Source organism: Mastacembelus armatus, chromosome 21 (genome assembly GCF_900324485.2).
Source record: "Mastacembelus armatus chromosome 21, fMasArm1.2, whole genome shotgun sequence".
Classification (NCBI taxonomy): Eukaryota; Metazoa; Chordata; class Actinopteri; order Synbranchiformes; family Mastacembelidae; genus Mastacembelus; species Mastacembelus armatus.
The window spans coordinates 12,752,819-12,769,095 of record NC_046653.1 but is presented as its reverse complement, the minus strand read 5'-3'; the positions used below and the strand labels follow the sequence as shown (position 1 = coordinate 12,769,095).

The window sequence follows — 16,277 nt, the reverse complement described above, 5'->3', positions numbered from 1 at the left end:
TAGAAACACTCAAGTGCTGCAGGCAAAAGGCTCCTCCCCTTGGTAACTGGTGTAGGTACAACACCATGCATGAGCACTGCAGATACTATACCATGTCTGTAGCCTGGGGTGTGAGCGCAGTGACATTGCGTAGAGGGCTCCTCCTCCTTGCACGGGGCCAGGGATCCCTTCACTTCTCCTTATCAGCCTCGAAAAAAAGAAATGTTTGCTCAGCTTTACATGTTGCAGTTGTATCTGTTAGTACTATCCACAGGTTGAAACGCAAACCAGCATTAGCATCACGTTTTGTGATATTGTATAAAACGAATGGGGGCAGGGGGTAGGGGGGAGGCTTATGCTGCGGGTATAGAGTGGTGGCCCCTCCATCCTGACCAGGGGCCACTAACAAACTGATGGAGAGTTTATTTCGCTGTTTCTGCACTCGGGAAATAATTTGATTTAAAAAAAAAAAAGTTCTGTTTGGAGGTATCACTTTCTGACTCCTTTTATTGTTGTATAAGTGTGGTCAAATATTACTAAATACCACCTCAGATGTTTTCATCACAGTATATTATCTCAAACAGGCGCCCCTGGCCAGGTTTGGACCCCCTGCGTGCACCGCTCCATAAATCCATATTTCTGTGTTGCTCATAAATAAATAAAAGGCAAGCTGTGAGGATCAGTGACATTTGGGTCGACAAGTAGAGTGACAACGACTTGATTTTCCACACAGTAGCCCTTTTTCACTGCCCCCCACTCCACCATCCACCCCCTCCCCCCGGCCTGGAGGGACCCAAGCCACGGCCCTTATTATGATTTGATGAAATAACCCCTCTGCCTCCTTTAAGCCCATCCCTTTGCTGGACGTACCCAGCGATCATCATGCCACTTTCAGACCCCAATGCACTTTCTACGCTGGGAAAGCAGGAGTGATCCCACATGCGCCTCCAAACATTTTTTTTCTTGTGATTTTAAGCGAGATCTTATTTAGAGGCGGTGCTTGTCGGCTCCCGAGTAGCGTCGTAACGACACTTTTTTTCCCCCAGTCCCTGTTAAAAGAGTTTGACCAGGGCCAGAGTTGGTGCTGGGGGGTCGCTTATAGCTTAGTAATTTCCTGGGGGGTAAATTTCTGCATTTTTTAAAAAAAAAAATCCCAGCAGGTTTTTCTATTTTATTTTTTATTTTATTTGTATTTTTTATTTTTTCTACTTCTCAGAATATCGCCACTCTCAGTCTAAGATCTGATACCCCTTCGAGATTTTTCCTTTCAGATCATGAACAAACTATATGTTGGGAATTTAAGTCCTTCGGTCACTGTCGAGGACTTGAAGCAGCTCTTTGGGGAGAGGAAGCTGCCAGTGGCCGACCAGGTCCTACTGAAATCCGGCTATGCTTTTGTGGACTTCCCCGATCAGAACTCGGCCATAAAGGCTATAGAGACTCTTTCTGGTAAGTGTGGATTTGATAAGTGATGCTGCTAGTGACAGGAAAAAATCCACAGCGAGTCAAACTGCAAGATCAGGTTTAAAAAAAAAACAACAACAACAACAATAACACAATAGCGCAGGGTGTCCGAAATGTGAAATATTAATCATTGCTTGTGAGGTCGGGACAGTGTTTGCGATCACATCCGTGTGCCATGAGAGTTTAGATGAACGCTCAGTCATTCACGCTCCAACAAAAAATGGATAAATGATCGATCGCGGGGCACACTCAGGGCTTTAGTGCCCGTTTGCCTAAACAAAACACGAGTCGTGGTAACGCAATTAACACGCACAATAACCTATATTTTGGAGATTCCGATAGTGGGGCGCTACTTTGCAATCACCCGCTGGAATGTATGGGATGGTCTGATGGTTCGGGTAGGCATAATTATTTTTCACTTATTTTTTATCTTGATTTTATTGAAGAGAGCGCAGCGAAGCCACCGCAGAAAACTTGTCAGATCCATGTTCATCTGATGTCTGGGCATGTTTTTACGAGGTGTCTTGGAGGTGGGTCATGGGGGTCCGGAGGAAAGAGCTAATAAACAGGTAGCTGAAGGGGGGACGAGGTGAGACGCTAATTCCGTGCTGCGCCAGGCCACTCGTAATAGTAACGAAACCCCGGGTTGAAGCTCCGCCGAGGAGCGCTTCAAATTCACACGGGTCCGCACGGAGAATCAAGAACCAGCCGCCAACAACAGAAACAAGTCATTCTCCATTTCCGACCATCTCTTCTTTGATGTTGCATTCTTTACGGAGAGCAGAGAAAATACCCCTCATTACACTGCGAGGGTTTGTGGGAGTGGAAAGCATGGCTGCCCATTTCCCCCCATACTATATAAGCTTATCATGCTTCATTTTGGCGCCGATTCCCTCTATTGTGACCCACAAAATGCCACATTGTGCTTGTTTTGATGTAAACATACACAGTTTATCCACCTCCGTGCGCACGACGCGCCCCTGTAGAGTACTTTTTTTAATGGGTTGGCTGTTTGAATGGGGACGCACCTACTTGGTGAAGTGATTCAAAGTATTGCTGTGGAGGCCTACCAGCTTGCATTGTTGCTTTCATACACACAGCTAATGTTACACTATCAATTTTCGTCCTTACAGGTAAAGTTGAATTACACGGAAAGGTGATAGAAGTAGACTACTCTGTTCCCAAAAAACTAAGGTAGGCCCTACAGTCTGACACGCACGCACACACACACACCTACACACACACACACACACACACCTACACACATTGTGTCATACGCTTATACTGTGCGCCATGCCAGACTGTGTGACCTGTAGGCTTCTGCTGGGAAATATAACAAAATAGAGTTCCATGTTTTCCCGTCTTCTTCTTCTTCTTCTTCTTCTGTGTGTGTGTGTGTGTGTGTGTGTGTGTGCGGGCTTTCTACCACGCTGTTGTCTTATTTCCCGGCGATGGAAATGTAATTACATGCTGATGAAACAAAAGAAAAGAAAGCCTCAAAGAAACTGTTTAGTCCCAACATCCGCAGAACACACGGTGGCTGCTGCCATATCGCGTGATCTGCAGCAAGGCCTATCCCACTGTAAAACATGGACACACACACACACACACACACATACACACGTTGACACACAGTGCACACGTAAAAAATTACAACCTAGCTGACTCTCACATATAGATACTATCGTCAAACTTTCGTCTGGGTTGATTCACGTATATACATTGTTTCCCCACAAGGCTGTTTTCCTATATGTAGGCGTTAAAGTTTCATTATTGGCTGTAACACTGCAATGCACGATGAGTTGCATACCAATCAGCTGAACCTCTTTTCTGCTAACTATATGGATATGTGTGTCTGTGTGTGTCTATATGTGAGAGATACAGATTGTGTGCGTGTTGTGAAAAAAGCGTGTATTGAAGTTTAGAAGCTATAGTCAAGGCCTTAACTCCACCACCACGTCACTGTCGTCTTGGTTTTGTACGTTTGCGTCAGCTTGTTCACGCTGTTTACAAGCTGAAGAAACGCAGGAGTTTTAATTGCTTGGAAGTAATAATGAAAATAAGCTGCATTTTCTTGTGCGTAATGCGTAAAAAAATAAAAGCCTCCCCGCTTGTGGCAGATTACGCAGCCTATACTCGCTCAACACGTATAGATTGGCCAACAATGCCTGTAGCTGCAGGGGGAAAAGACTACATTGCGTGACAAAAAGGTAAATATTCAAGCCCCTTGTGAAGGAACACGTGACCCCTACTTTATGCGTTTCCAGCATAGTCCTCCACCACCCCCCTCTAGTGCAAGCTACACTTTCCTGCATCACAGCTCTCGTTTTTTTGAGGAGTGGGCTGTGCAACACTGTAGAGAAAAATCTGTATGTTTTAAATGTTCAATGATCGAGTTGCTGTGGTATTTCCTCGCTTTATGACTCGATTTGAAAGCGTTTTGTGAGCTGCGAAGCGCAACATGGTGTAAAAGCCTGCGCCACTCCCCACAGTTAATGTGCACGTAGGCCATGGCAATGTTGGAGAGCCTCATAATGGCTGCCATGATGGCCCTGCACACTGCACGGCTATAGGCGGAATCACATGGAGCAGATGTCCATACATGTGCCTGCATGTGTCCAATCGGCATGTGTGGAGCTGCTGGACCTGCCTGCACGCTCTGAACAGGCCTTTATGGCGAAATCATCGTCATATCAGTGAGGTCGGCGTGAGTGCAGCGTACAGGTGTTCACTTTGAAACACAGAATAAGCGTAAACTGGGCGAAATCTCACGTGGAGCTGTAACTTCATATTATTTGTTCAAATCGTTTTGGACTGATAATGCTTTAACACCTTGACGATTTAATTTAATGTTTAGGCTTCCTAAGAGTTTTCCAGTCGTTGTTGTGAGCGTTTGTTTGCTGTGGTAGAAATATTTAAGGCTTTTAAATTTAAAGCCACAAAATGCGCATTTCCCTTCTGTGTAGAATGTAATTATCACATTTCCATAAAGTCCAGAAAATGCAAATTTCACCTATATAGATCTGTTTATTAATTCTTGTGTGGTCTCAGGCATATTGAGAAACACATTTTATACTTAATAACACCATTAGTTTAAAGTGCTAAAAATATATTTCCTTTATATTTCTAAATCTTGTATTTAAATCAGAATATAAGTAGTCACAGGTAGGCTGTGCTTATCCATTGTATTTTAAATATAAATGGATTCTATAGTGGAGCCAAGAGGGTGAGCAGTGGAGCCAGTCATCAGGTTTTGTTTTGTCATTTTGGAAACTGTGTGAGCTCAGTCTCATCTTCAGGCCTGCTGGCTTTTCTTGGTTTTGTGAGGCTGCTGTAGTTTCAGCTGCTGTTTGCTGTATGTGGTTGTTTATGTGTTTGAGTGGTGTTTTGTTGTGTAGTGGCATCAGTGTGATAACAGACACAGAGGGATTAACAATTAAATTATGTCTATTTTTTAAGGACAATAAATGATGAGTGACTATGGTTCTTTGTAATAATATTTTGTTTGCTAATGAGCTTTTTCTTTAAAAGAACGGGCCTTTTTTAATTACAACTTTAAAAAGACATAGTAAAGACAGAGCTATAAATTATTGTGATTTTGAGGTGCTATCTATGATTATTTCACTAGCATGTATTATATAATTTAATATTATTAATTGGTTCAGAGGCACCAGCTTGAGTTGAATTCTGCTTGGAGGAATTTGAAACGAAATAAAGTCACTTTTTGATTTTATTTGTAAAATCTGTTGAAGTTTCTTGTGGAAAATACAGAATAATTAGGTGCACCTTATTAATCAAATTTCAAACAGAGTTTTAAAAACTTAATAGTGTTATTTTTATTAAAATTGATTGATTTATTCATATTAAGTGTTCTAATAATGTAGGGCTTTTTATATGAATTTCAGTAGTAAGACCGAACTGTTGTGCAAAGTGAAGAGAATAGTTTGGTATTAGTGAGCAAAAATAAAATTATATTCCTGGTGAATGTCATTTTATTGTTATAAACACATGAGCTTGATGTAAAATTGTAAGTTTGAAACCTAAAATGTTTAATCATTTGGTGCTGAACTAATCATGGTAGCAGAACTCATGAAGCATTAGGGAATAAATATATTTATGTAAAATGAGGATTATTAATATTGTTATTACTTATTAGTGTCAGTTATATAATTTATATTGTCTACATTTTAATGGAACAATGAAAATGAGTTAGAAAAGAAAATGTTAGTTTGTTTCTCATATGTGTTTGTTGCTCCTCTATTTTTTTTTAATAGCATCTTATTTTGGTGCCATAAATTTTTCCTTATCCGTATTAAGTTTCCTTGTTAAGCATTGCACGTGGCTGAGTCTCTGCTCATGCAACTCACTTGGTGTTAATTGATATTGGTGCTACATAAATGCTACACAGTGTTGCTTGACTATGAAATAAGTGTCGAAGGTGTGGGCTAACATGCACGCTCTCTCTGTGAATCTGACCAAGGTGTAGTTATCAATATTAAGCACGTGAAGACAGTGCTGTTATTGTGGGATAAACATAATGAGAGCCACCCTCCTGCATAGTAAACACATCTGTTTACTTGCCTGTTTAGCTGTTGGGAGTGACAAAACCAGCCCTTTCTCCTCCCAATTATCTCTCTACACCTTTAACTTAAACCTGAAATGAAAATGTGCTGAAACAAACAATTGATGAACTTGTGATTGAGTACTAACTCCTGTGTTCCACTTTATTAGGCTGTATTACAATAAACACGAGTTGGACTGTCTTTTTTTTTCTGGCAGTTCATATAAAGTTAAGTTTGCAGCTTAATGTTGTTTGATAAAGCAAAATTGATTGCAAGACCCTTTTCTTGCAAAGGAATACAAACCAAGACATGGGTGTAAACATCTGCATTGCACCACAGTGGTACACATGCAGATGTGTGTGTTGGGTTGTCAGTGCACACTGAGTCAAAACAGCGAAACACGATAGCCATCAGTTGATCCACTCTGAATCCATTAATACTCCCCAGTTGATCCTGGGTAAAGGGGAAGCTCTCCAATTCAGACTCTGGTTTTGTCTGGACTGATAGCAGGAGGCACTGTACTACTCCCTTGTAAAGCCACATCCGCTGCACCCTCCCCGTGTCTCCCCTCACCTGTCTGTGAGGAGGCAACACCCACAGGGATCTGTTTTGTTAAATGAAGAGAACAGATGCCTGAGGTGTCTTTCACCCATATCTTAAAGAGCATTGTTGTTGTCTTTTTAACTCTGTCACAGGCCTTTGGATCACGAGAGGTCCATTCATCCTTGCCTGAGCCCTTTCGGTGTAAAATAATGCTTCTGAAGTACGTAAAATAAGGACAAATGAGATTGAGATTTTCATTAGTACTTCTACAAGCAATGACTATTTATTTGTCATGCATTAGCTACAGGTTTTTATTTTGTGTGTGTGTTGAAGTAAATGCATTTAAAGTCTCCAAGGACTGCAATACAGCAATTATTAACCTTTTTTATGTAAGTAGGTTAGCGTATTGTGTTCCTGAAGTGATAACAGTCTTGCTAGTGCAACAGTACATAGCTTAAGGGAGCAGCAGGATTAGATGTGAGAGAATTGGAGATTTACTATGTGTCTCATCAGACCTGCGGGATCGTTGTTTAAGCTCACAGTGAGTTGGAATCTCCTTTTTTTTTTGACAGACACTTGTGTGTACATCACAGCAGCAACTGTAGAGTTTCACTTCTCAGTAAGCCGTCATTCACATTCCACTCCAACCTGTTGCATGACTAATGTGTTACTGTGGCATTACACTCATTACAATGCGAAGTTAAGTAATGAGTTAGATGACTCGCAGGAACAGCAGTAACGAGGTGTGGAAGGTGTGGCCGGGAGGAGGAGGAGAATTTCTCTGACTGTATGTCCCAAGTCTCACATTTTTATGTTAATACTAAGTCACCAAAATCCATCAGTGACAGAAAGAAAAACACTACTCATCCAATAGGACATGAAAGAATTGTTTCCTGTTTCCTACCTATCTTTTTTCCACTTGTGACCTCAACATTACACATTACCTCTCCCAAGTTCTTATTATTGTGAGATGAGAGTTATGGAGCAAAATCCCATGGTAGAATTAAAGTAAACTCACATTTATTCAAGAGAGCCAGAAACTCTCCTTAAGCAGAGTCACCTAACTGTCCACAAGAGAATTAGTCATTGATGATACATTTTTATTGGCTGGTCGAAGTCAGATTCTGTTCGTAAGAAATTAAAGAAAAACTTCTATCACCTTGAGCAATTCATTTTTTTTAGAAATATAATGGTCATGTTAAATGCAGTTACTACTACTACTGTATTTCGATTACATTCAGTGCTTGCAGTGTGTGACAGTGCAGTATCTTTTGTATTATTTTGTTCTCTTTCACACCTGTGTAGCCGTTGACCATTACACTCCACCTGGTTGGTTGTTATTACAAAAGGAAACAGTGACCACTGGCATCTCAAACCCTCATTCTAGCAAATGATTAAGGACACTGTTTTGCTAAGCAGGGTTTGATGAATTGCTGGAATCTTTAATATGCCGCATGTGAATCTTTAATGAATTATAAATCCTGAGTATGAGTAGTGCAGTTTGTACCCAAGTTCTTTTTTTGGGGAAGTAATTTGAAGATGTAACAGCTGCTTTGTCTCTTCTTCCTGTCCCTCTGTTGCTTAGTCTGCTCCTCCTATATGTGTGTGTGTGTGTGTGTGTGTGTGTGTGTGTAGCATGTGGGTGTGGCGTTTATGCACATGTGTGAGGATGACACAGGAGAGATAGAAAAGCTGTGGTGAGTCCCAGCTGAATGCTATATGCAGGATGTAAAGTTTAGTGTTTCTCACTCCTCGATTTGTGCCAGTGCTTCCAATGGGCACCCAAGGGTGTGGTCTCAATGGAAGAGAGGGCAGCTGGGGCGCACAGCAGGTGGCATTGCTCTTACAGGCAAACCCCGTCCTTGTCCCATTTCAACACCATATAACCCTACTACCCTTGTGCAACTTTAGAGGTCTGATGGGTCTTGAACAGGTGAAATGAATATGGCGAAAACTTCCAGCGAGCCAATCACAGCGTGACACAGAGAGAGCTCGGGGCTGTAACGTTTACACACAGCCAATCCTTCTCGAGCGGTTCGAGTGCTAAGGATTGACGCTCTTGAAGAGGCTCTGTGACACTGGCTTAGTGCTTCGAGCTGGGAATGCGCTTGGCCTGATGCGTTACCAAGGTCAGACGGTCATCTTAATATCTTCTGTCAGACCTTTTCCCCTCGGACATTTCTCGGTTTCATACCGTGTTTTTAAAAACACAGCGGTGGTGACCACTGGGGTGGCCATGGGGGACACAGACGCCAACCTGAAATCGAAACGGAAATCCTTGATCCCCCTACTACCAGAGTTAGAGGTAGTTGCCTAATTAGTACCATAGATGAATTACTGAACAGGGGTAGTCGGGTGAAGGTGCTAGACCCCTGGTCTGAAACACTGTAATGAAGTGACAATTGACAAAAGAAACATCAAATAAATAGAAATGAAGTAGAAACCATCTTCGATAGGAGGAGTGGACATTAATATGTAATACTTTATACACGAGTATTTGAAGATACATAGAATTTCATACTAGAATATCAAGTTGTTTTTTGAAATTTAATTTGAATGTTTATGTAGAATAAACAAAGCAACTACATGTATGAATAATGTAACGTTTGTTATTTGCCCTAAATCAGAACATAAAAACTGAGATAGAGTTTAACTCATTTTTTACAAATATAGCCCCCTTTTTAAAAACTGTGCCACAGTCTGGCCCTCATTCAAAAGGTTTATAAACCTGTCCCTAGTTCCAGGAACATCTAGAATTAATAATACAATGTGAAATAATAAGTGTGGATGGTTTTTACACACCATCGCCTCCATGTAGCTGTGGGAATCTTCTTTGGTGTTTATGTGTTGTCAGCTTTGTGTGAAACAGCAAATGTTGAAAGATGCGTTGTCTGACATTTACAGCACCTTGATGTGGGAGCAAAACGGTGCCATTGTGCTTGTGAATGCGTGTGTCCACGTGTGTTTACAGGTCACGCTGTATTCATTTCCAGCTGTTTCAGGTTCAATTCTCCACATCACCTTGGGAACCAGTTTTGAGTGTTTTGCATAGTTATAGCAGTAGAGCTCAAACGACAAAGGCACAGGCATACAGAACATCCTGCAAGCTAAAAAAAAAAAAAAAAAAAAAAAGTTGAGTTTGTTGCGTGCAACACCCTGAGATTCACCCCACAAGTAATCATTATAATATCTTTTGATATCAGTGTCAGAATCCTTTGAGTACAGCTTGTTATGATGTGCTGTCAGCGGGAAGACCCTGTAATTTCCCCCCGTTCTTGGGAGAGTGGAGATTGTCTGTTGGTTATAGCTGTAAGCCCCACACTGCAGTCCAGCCGTGTGCTATGTCTATGGGCTGTGCAGAGGTCAGAGTGCAGTGGTCATTTTATATGACAATGAATACATAGCCTAGTAAGGTGCCTCACTATATAAAAAAGGCTTCTCTAAAGCTATTGCTCTTTGAAACATTCAGTTGCTCATTTTCTGCAGCAGGGAAAACTGCTGAGTGGGCTGCCCGTCTCTGTCACAGTCGCAGCCCTTTTGTGACCTTTTTTATTCATAAACCCACTCAGAGCCATCATTTCCATCCTTTTCCATATGTATGCAATGGAAGCTGGGACCTCCACCCTCCTCTTCTCTTCAAGAACAAGTCATCTACAGTAGGGTCCTAACAGAGCTGAGCCTCTGACATAACCTGGAGCACAGTCTGTCCATTGTGTTTTCTCTGTTTCACACTGTCTCTGACGGGAAAAGAAGACACAGAGAAGACTTCCGAGTCAAAGAAATGTGCATGTCCTACACGTGTGCTTTTGGTTTCCTCTGAGTGTGTGCCTCTGCTCCTGTGTGGGGAGAAATGAGCACTGCTGATAGAGGGCAGCATTTCTTATCCCGCTCACTGAGGCTGTCTGACAGGATGTGAACGGCTGCCGGTGGCTTCAAGAGCTTTGCCTCTCACTCAGCAAATTGACAGGTTTGCTCACAGATACGAGGATTTCTGACTGTATATGTGAGACTTTCTGAGACAGAAATCATCCTTTTTCTCCCATCTACCCTTAGTCTGACTTTCTAAAGACCTGCTATCTGCTTTTATTTACTCATTGAGTTCATGCCCTCATTTACAATGTGCATATATATATATATATATATACACCTAGCTTTTCAACTGTGAGTGTGATGTTAGACTGACTTCTTAAAGAAATATTCCTATATAGCTATACATTCCTATAGCTTATAATTAGAAATAGAGGTCCTCAACTCAAATTAGTTGCGCCTGCTGGCCAGGGTGTTCTCCCTAAGTTGAGGAAACTCAGAGGAAACAACATTTTTTATTTAACAAAACATTTATATTACGCAGAGTAATATACACAGTAAAGCAGAGACATTTGCCTTTCCCTCATTTGTCATCATACTACACTATGTGTTTTGTAGGACAGTGCCAGTTGAGATTCCTGGTAACTTTGTTTTCTTGCACATCAGTCAGAACGAATTCACATTATCAACATTATCAGCCTTTCCTTCGTTTGTGAAAGTGTGCTGCGATAAAAACTGGAAAGTGCTTATATGAGCATGCTTTTATGTTTTTCAGATTTTTGGGGCCATGTTGGAAAATTACTGGTTAAAAATAAAATTGCAGAAAATAAAAACATAACTTGCACAAACATGTCGAGGGTCTTTTGAAATTGTCTCGTGGGCCTGACCTGGACTGGATTGGGAGCATTGAATGATAAGTTCTTTAAAGGAACAGTCTTGTTCAGCATTATGGAAAATGCACTTATATGCCAAAAATTAAATGATGAGATAAATATTATAGATATTATTATTAGTTATACCCAGATTAACAGATTAAACTGTTTAATACATTCACACATCAAGTAATAGTCCCAGATGTATTGTCTTGTTTTGCATTGCTTAGACAAACAATATATAACATGATAATTAGTGATTAGAGATTATGTAGCAGACCTAGTTTCCCCTTTCAAGCTCTATGCTAAGCTGAGCTAACTGGCTACTAGCTATAGTTTTATATTTGCTCTGCAGACAAGAGAGTGGCATTAATACCAACATGAAACAAATAAGCCTTCCCAACCTGTTCATTCAGTGTTTTTTCTGTTAGTCTTCAGATCACTTTATCGCCTTCACCACTGACACCTCTCATGTCTTTTGCAGAACTGAGCTGAAGTGGTGCTTAATATTTGGCAATTGCGATATTCCCATAAAGCCTGTTGTTTTACACAGCTGTGCTTGATCCTGAGTATGATTTGCTGAGCCCGGAGATGAGTCGAGTAATGTGGGCCAGGCAGGTGCTGGAGAGTAGGACGGCTCCATCTGCCTCTCTGCCAAGTGACCCAGCACATGCCAATACCCAGTCGGTCGCAGTGTGAAAGACGAGGCATGTATGTGTAAGAGAGAGAGAGACAGTGAGAGAGCAATGAAGGAAGAGAAAGAAAAGAACAGAAAGTTGCAGAAGAAGAGGTGGGGGATCCTGTGGGAGTCCTTTTGAGTTTATCGCACCAAACGTCAGGTTGCAGTGAGAGGGGCAGAGTATTTTTGTATTTCTGTTGCAGAGCCACTCTCTTAAAGCCATGAGCAGAATGTGAAAGAACAGTCTGTAAATAGTTGTTGTTTTGCTGACCCATGGCTAATATTTCCCTTGGGGAGCAGAATATTTTATTGTGATCTGTTCAATCTCTGTGGGTCTGTATTTTGGGGTTCCCCTGGGTGCAGTAGCTGCTGCGTTAGCACGGTCCTACAGTACGTGAGGAGCACCGTGTCAGTCGTGACATCATTTTAAAAATGTCTCTGCGTATGAATAAAACATAGGAAACATAGAAGAGTGTATGTGTAAGTTGCTGCAATACCAGGCAACTAATTTTCTGAGCGTGTGTGTTAAAGATGGACTTTTTGATATTTCATGTTGCCATCTGTTTTCAGCAGTTGCAAACAAGTTGGCCAACGAGCAATCCAGCACCTCTGTCTCACGCATGGAAACATTATTATGACACTGACTGATGAATTGCCTGTCACTGTCAGGTGAAATGAAGCACACGCTGACACAAATCCAATTAAAAGTGAGGAGTACTCCCATAGCAGGTAGCAAGACCTTGTGAAAAACCTAAAGGCAAAAACACGGGCGTCTTCAGCTCACAAGGCTGGTAAATATTTGATGCTGAAGCAGCCATGCATGCATTCTTGTTAGAGGGTTGCAAAAGTTAATGAGGTCTTTGTTAGTAAGACCAAAACTTTTTTTTGTTTTTTTTTGTTTACTGACCATAAGAACATTTATTCAGTGCATGTCCAGGTGATTTCCATTTTTCATTTTCATTTACACAAGGTGCAGCTGCAGTTCACCTACTTGCTCCAGGGACAGCCAGACTCTCTTTCCACTGCAGCGTTTGGTTCCTCTCTTCCCTCCATCCTCCAGCTCTCCCTCCCCCTCCCATGTGCATGTTTCGTGTCATGTGTACCACCTAGATTGTGTGCGTTGTCTCTCCCTCCAGCTCTCGCTGTCACTGCTCCTCTGCTCATGTCATTGCTCCCTCAGCACTGCGTGGCAGTGCAGAATGAAGCTGACTGTGTGTTAGAATGAGCGGGTGTAAATAACATGCGACTGTATGTTATGTACTGTAAGCTGAATGTGAGCCGCCCTATCAGATAATGTAACAGAGACAGGCAGTTTATTCTTAGTAGAGCTGTGGTTACTGCTATTGGAATTCTTCGACAACAGTAGACGTCTATGTGTCCATGATGTGTCCATGCCATTGCATGCATATATGTGTGTGTGTGTGTGAGTACATACAGTGCCTCTATGTTCCTGCCATTTCCCATGTGGGAGGCAACAGTTCAAGTCAGAGATGGTTGCTAAGATGGTTTTGTTTTAAGTGGTGTGAGGAGTGACTCCAGGCAGCCTGGTTTCCGGTCGCTTGACGTTGCATTAGAATAAATTACAGAGATATAGAATGACAAGCTTCAAAGGCTAGTTTGATGTCAAAGAGACAGTGGTGTAGATGTGGAACCGCTGAAGATGATACATCCAATATGCTGCACTTTAGAAGTCTAATTTAACAGGACTTGTGTTTGTTCTTCTTTTTGTCAAAGTGTAATTGTTGCAATCTTTGATGGCTGCACGACCACCTCCGGCATTCGTAGAGTATTTACAGTATTCCTGCATCCTTCCTGTCACCGCATATCAGAAAAGCTGGCACGTACCATGGCACATGATTCACAACTCAGGTCCATACATACATACACACACACACACACACGCACAGATGGGCTCTGAATCGATCAAGCGTCAGTGCAAATACCACAAATGCCACCAGACAAAACACAGATCTGATTTGCTTTTCATGACACTGTCCACTGTCTTTATAAAACGCAGTCTGCCACCAGTTTACCTTTTCCACAAGGAGGTTCTATTATGATGAATGGTATTGTTACTGTTCCTTGTTTGCGACATGCTTATATATGCCAGGGCTTCACATTGAGTCACTGCTTTTCAGAGCAGTTGTTGTGGCAGGTTTTTAGATCAGCCCTCATGAGCAACAGCCCCTTCAACTTAGACAGGGTGTTTGTTAAAGAGGGGAAGCGGCCTTGTATGTTTTCTTCCAGGAATGATGAAAGCAGCTGGCCTAAATGCTTGCAGATTTGTTTTGGTGTTTTTTTGTGGAGGAGAATCGAAAGCGAGAGACTGGCTGGAAATACTTGTTAAATTAGTGGACTGCTCCATTGAATATCCTGTCTTGTAAATCAGAGACCTTCTCATATTGTTTATTAATCTTTTGATAGTGAGACTCAGGTGGCACTTAGCAAAGCAAACATTTAAAGGGTGTTTTATATATTTAAACTTTGTCCTTCAGGTATATGGCAAAACAGAGTTTGGAGAAGTTTAGTCCTCAGATTTTTGGTTGTGATAAGAATTGGAGATTTCGACTTGAAACATGTTTTTGAAGCTGACTACAGTGTTTGCTGCACTGTTGCATTCACATACTGTAGCGTTTTGTCAGAAAATCAAGGCTAGAAGACAAACAGTAAACAAACATTAACCATTACGGGGGCTGCAGCTTTTGCAAGTTGAAGAATTGCTTCAGCTTGGCAGACGTTTGGGCTCTACTGAGTGCCTTCTAGTCACATATATAAGAGGCAGCAACAAGAAACCTTTCCTTGAGGCTTTTCCACAATCACCAATAATTCTCACTCGCCTTCACTCTCTCACTTTAAATGCTGCCCACACAACAGCCATTTTCACCCGCTCCCCTCTGCTGTGGAGTTCAGGCTCCTAACTTGAGATATCAATGTGAACTCAGGATATTTACTCAAGTATTTATCGCATATTGATCAGGGCTGACACCCCTGTGGCTGTCTCCGGTAACTGATTTAGTCTGCATCGCGACAGCGCCACGTGGAACAGGCATCTTCTAAATAGTCCAAAATTCACACACACACACACACACACACACACACACACACACACACACACACACACACACACACACACACACACACACACACAAACACACACAGATCCTCTGGACCCGAACCCATCTCCAATCCACTTCCTCCCAAGCCCCCTGCCTCATTTAGTAGGTCAGGATTTGGAGCCATTTTAGCTGCAGGATTAAAGTGTGACAGGGATAATGCCACTTCAGCCACTTTGTGAGTCACATGACACAAGATGATCTAAGGTTTTGGGAGGAGCAGTATAATGTAATTAATGTATTGAAGGCTCTTATCCATTTGGCTCCACCCATTGTGGAGCTAGATGCCCATAACTGTTAAAAAAACCCCGCTGTTTTATAAATGACACCGATGAAAACTGTGATGGCGATAAGTTGTTGTCCACCATCACATTTAGCCCCTTTCTGTGCACGCTCTGCACAAAATAAATATCATCCAATGGATCTTCTGCTCAGAGCTGCCTGTACATGTAATTTTAACCTTAAACTCATTTGTACTCTCCCCCTAACCAGCACAAGTGCATCCTATAAAGATAATCCCACCACTTTGTTAATCTCTTCATGGCTTATGGACGGTGCTGCACTTTATTTACTTCAACACTATTCACTCTCTACTGTACAATTTCAGTTAGTCTGAAAATGTGAACGATCTAATTAGCCTATAATTAATATAATCTTTTTTGGTTCTTTTTTCTTCACTTGGATGATTATTTTTATAGGTATAAGTTTTCTGTGATTTTTAAATTGGCTTTCGTAAAGTCTCTTGGTGCAATGAAAACAAGTACATAAATAATTGCTAATTTGTGCTTGATTTCAGTTTTTTTTTCATATTAACGATCAAGAAACTAGATTTATTTAAAGTGGGAATGAATATGAAAATAAATATTTCATCGCTACAGCCTCACAATTCTTTTTTTTATCACTTCATCTAGTGATTATTTTCTTATTTATTTGATTATTTGGCATCTAAAAATGCTGAAAAATGCTTATCTCAGGTTCTCAGAGCCCAAGGTGGCGTCTTCAGTCTGTTGGTTTTGTTTTACCAACTACAAAATCCCCATAATACTTAGTTAACAATTACATAACATACACACAAAAAAGTTACACATTATACCTATTAGCAAAATATTTGGGAATTCATTTCCAGCTAATTTGTTTCAACTCTAAAACACAAATTTATAATAATTATATAATTATAATTATTTATTCTTATGCCATATAAATGTTTTAATCGATTATTCATGAAAATTCTGCCATTGCTCCATTAAATTGAAATAAG

General features: G+C 41.2%; 1 protein-coding gene across 2 annotated transcripts in view; it reads left to right on the top strand.

Annotated features, from left to right (window-relative positions):
- Positions 1 to 900: 900 nt before the first annotated feature.
- The window catches only part of igf2bp2a (insulin-like growth factor 2 mRNA binding protein 2a), a 46,772-nt gene continuing 31,395 nt past the window's right edge, over positions 901 to 16,277 (top strand). For both annotated transcript variants that reach the window (XM_026296510.1, XM_026296509.1), the window contains exons 1-2: positions 901 to 1,428; positions 2,577 to 2,637. In XM_026296510.1, coding sequence (XP_026152295.1) covers positions 1,254 to 1,428; positions 2,577 to 2,637 — 236 coding nt within the window. In that variant the 5' untranslated portion in view covers positions 901 to 1,253. The remainder of the gene's footprint in view (positions 1,429 to 2,576; positions 2,638 to 16,277) is intronic.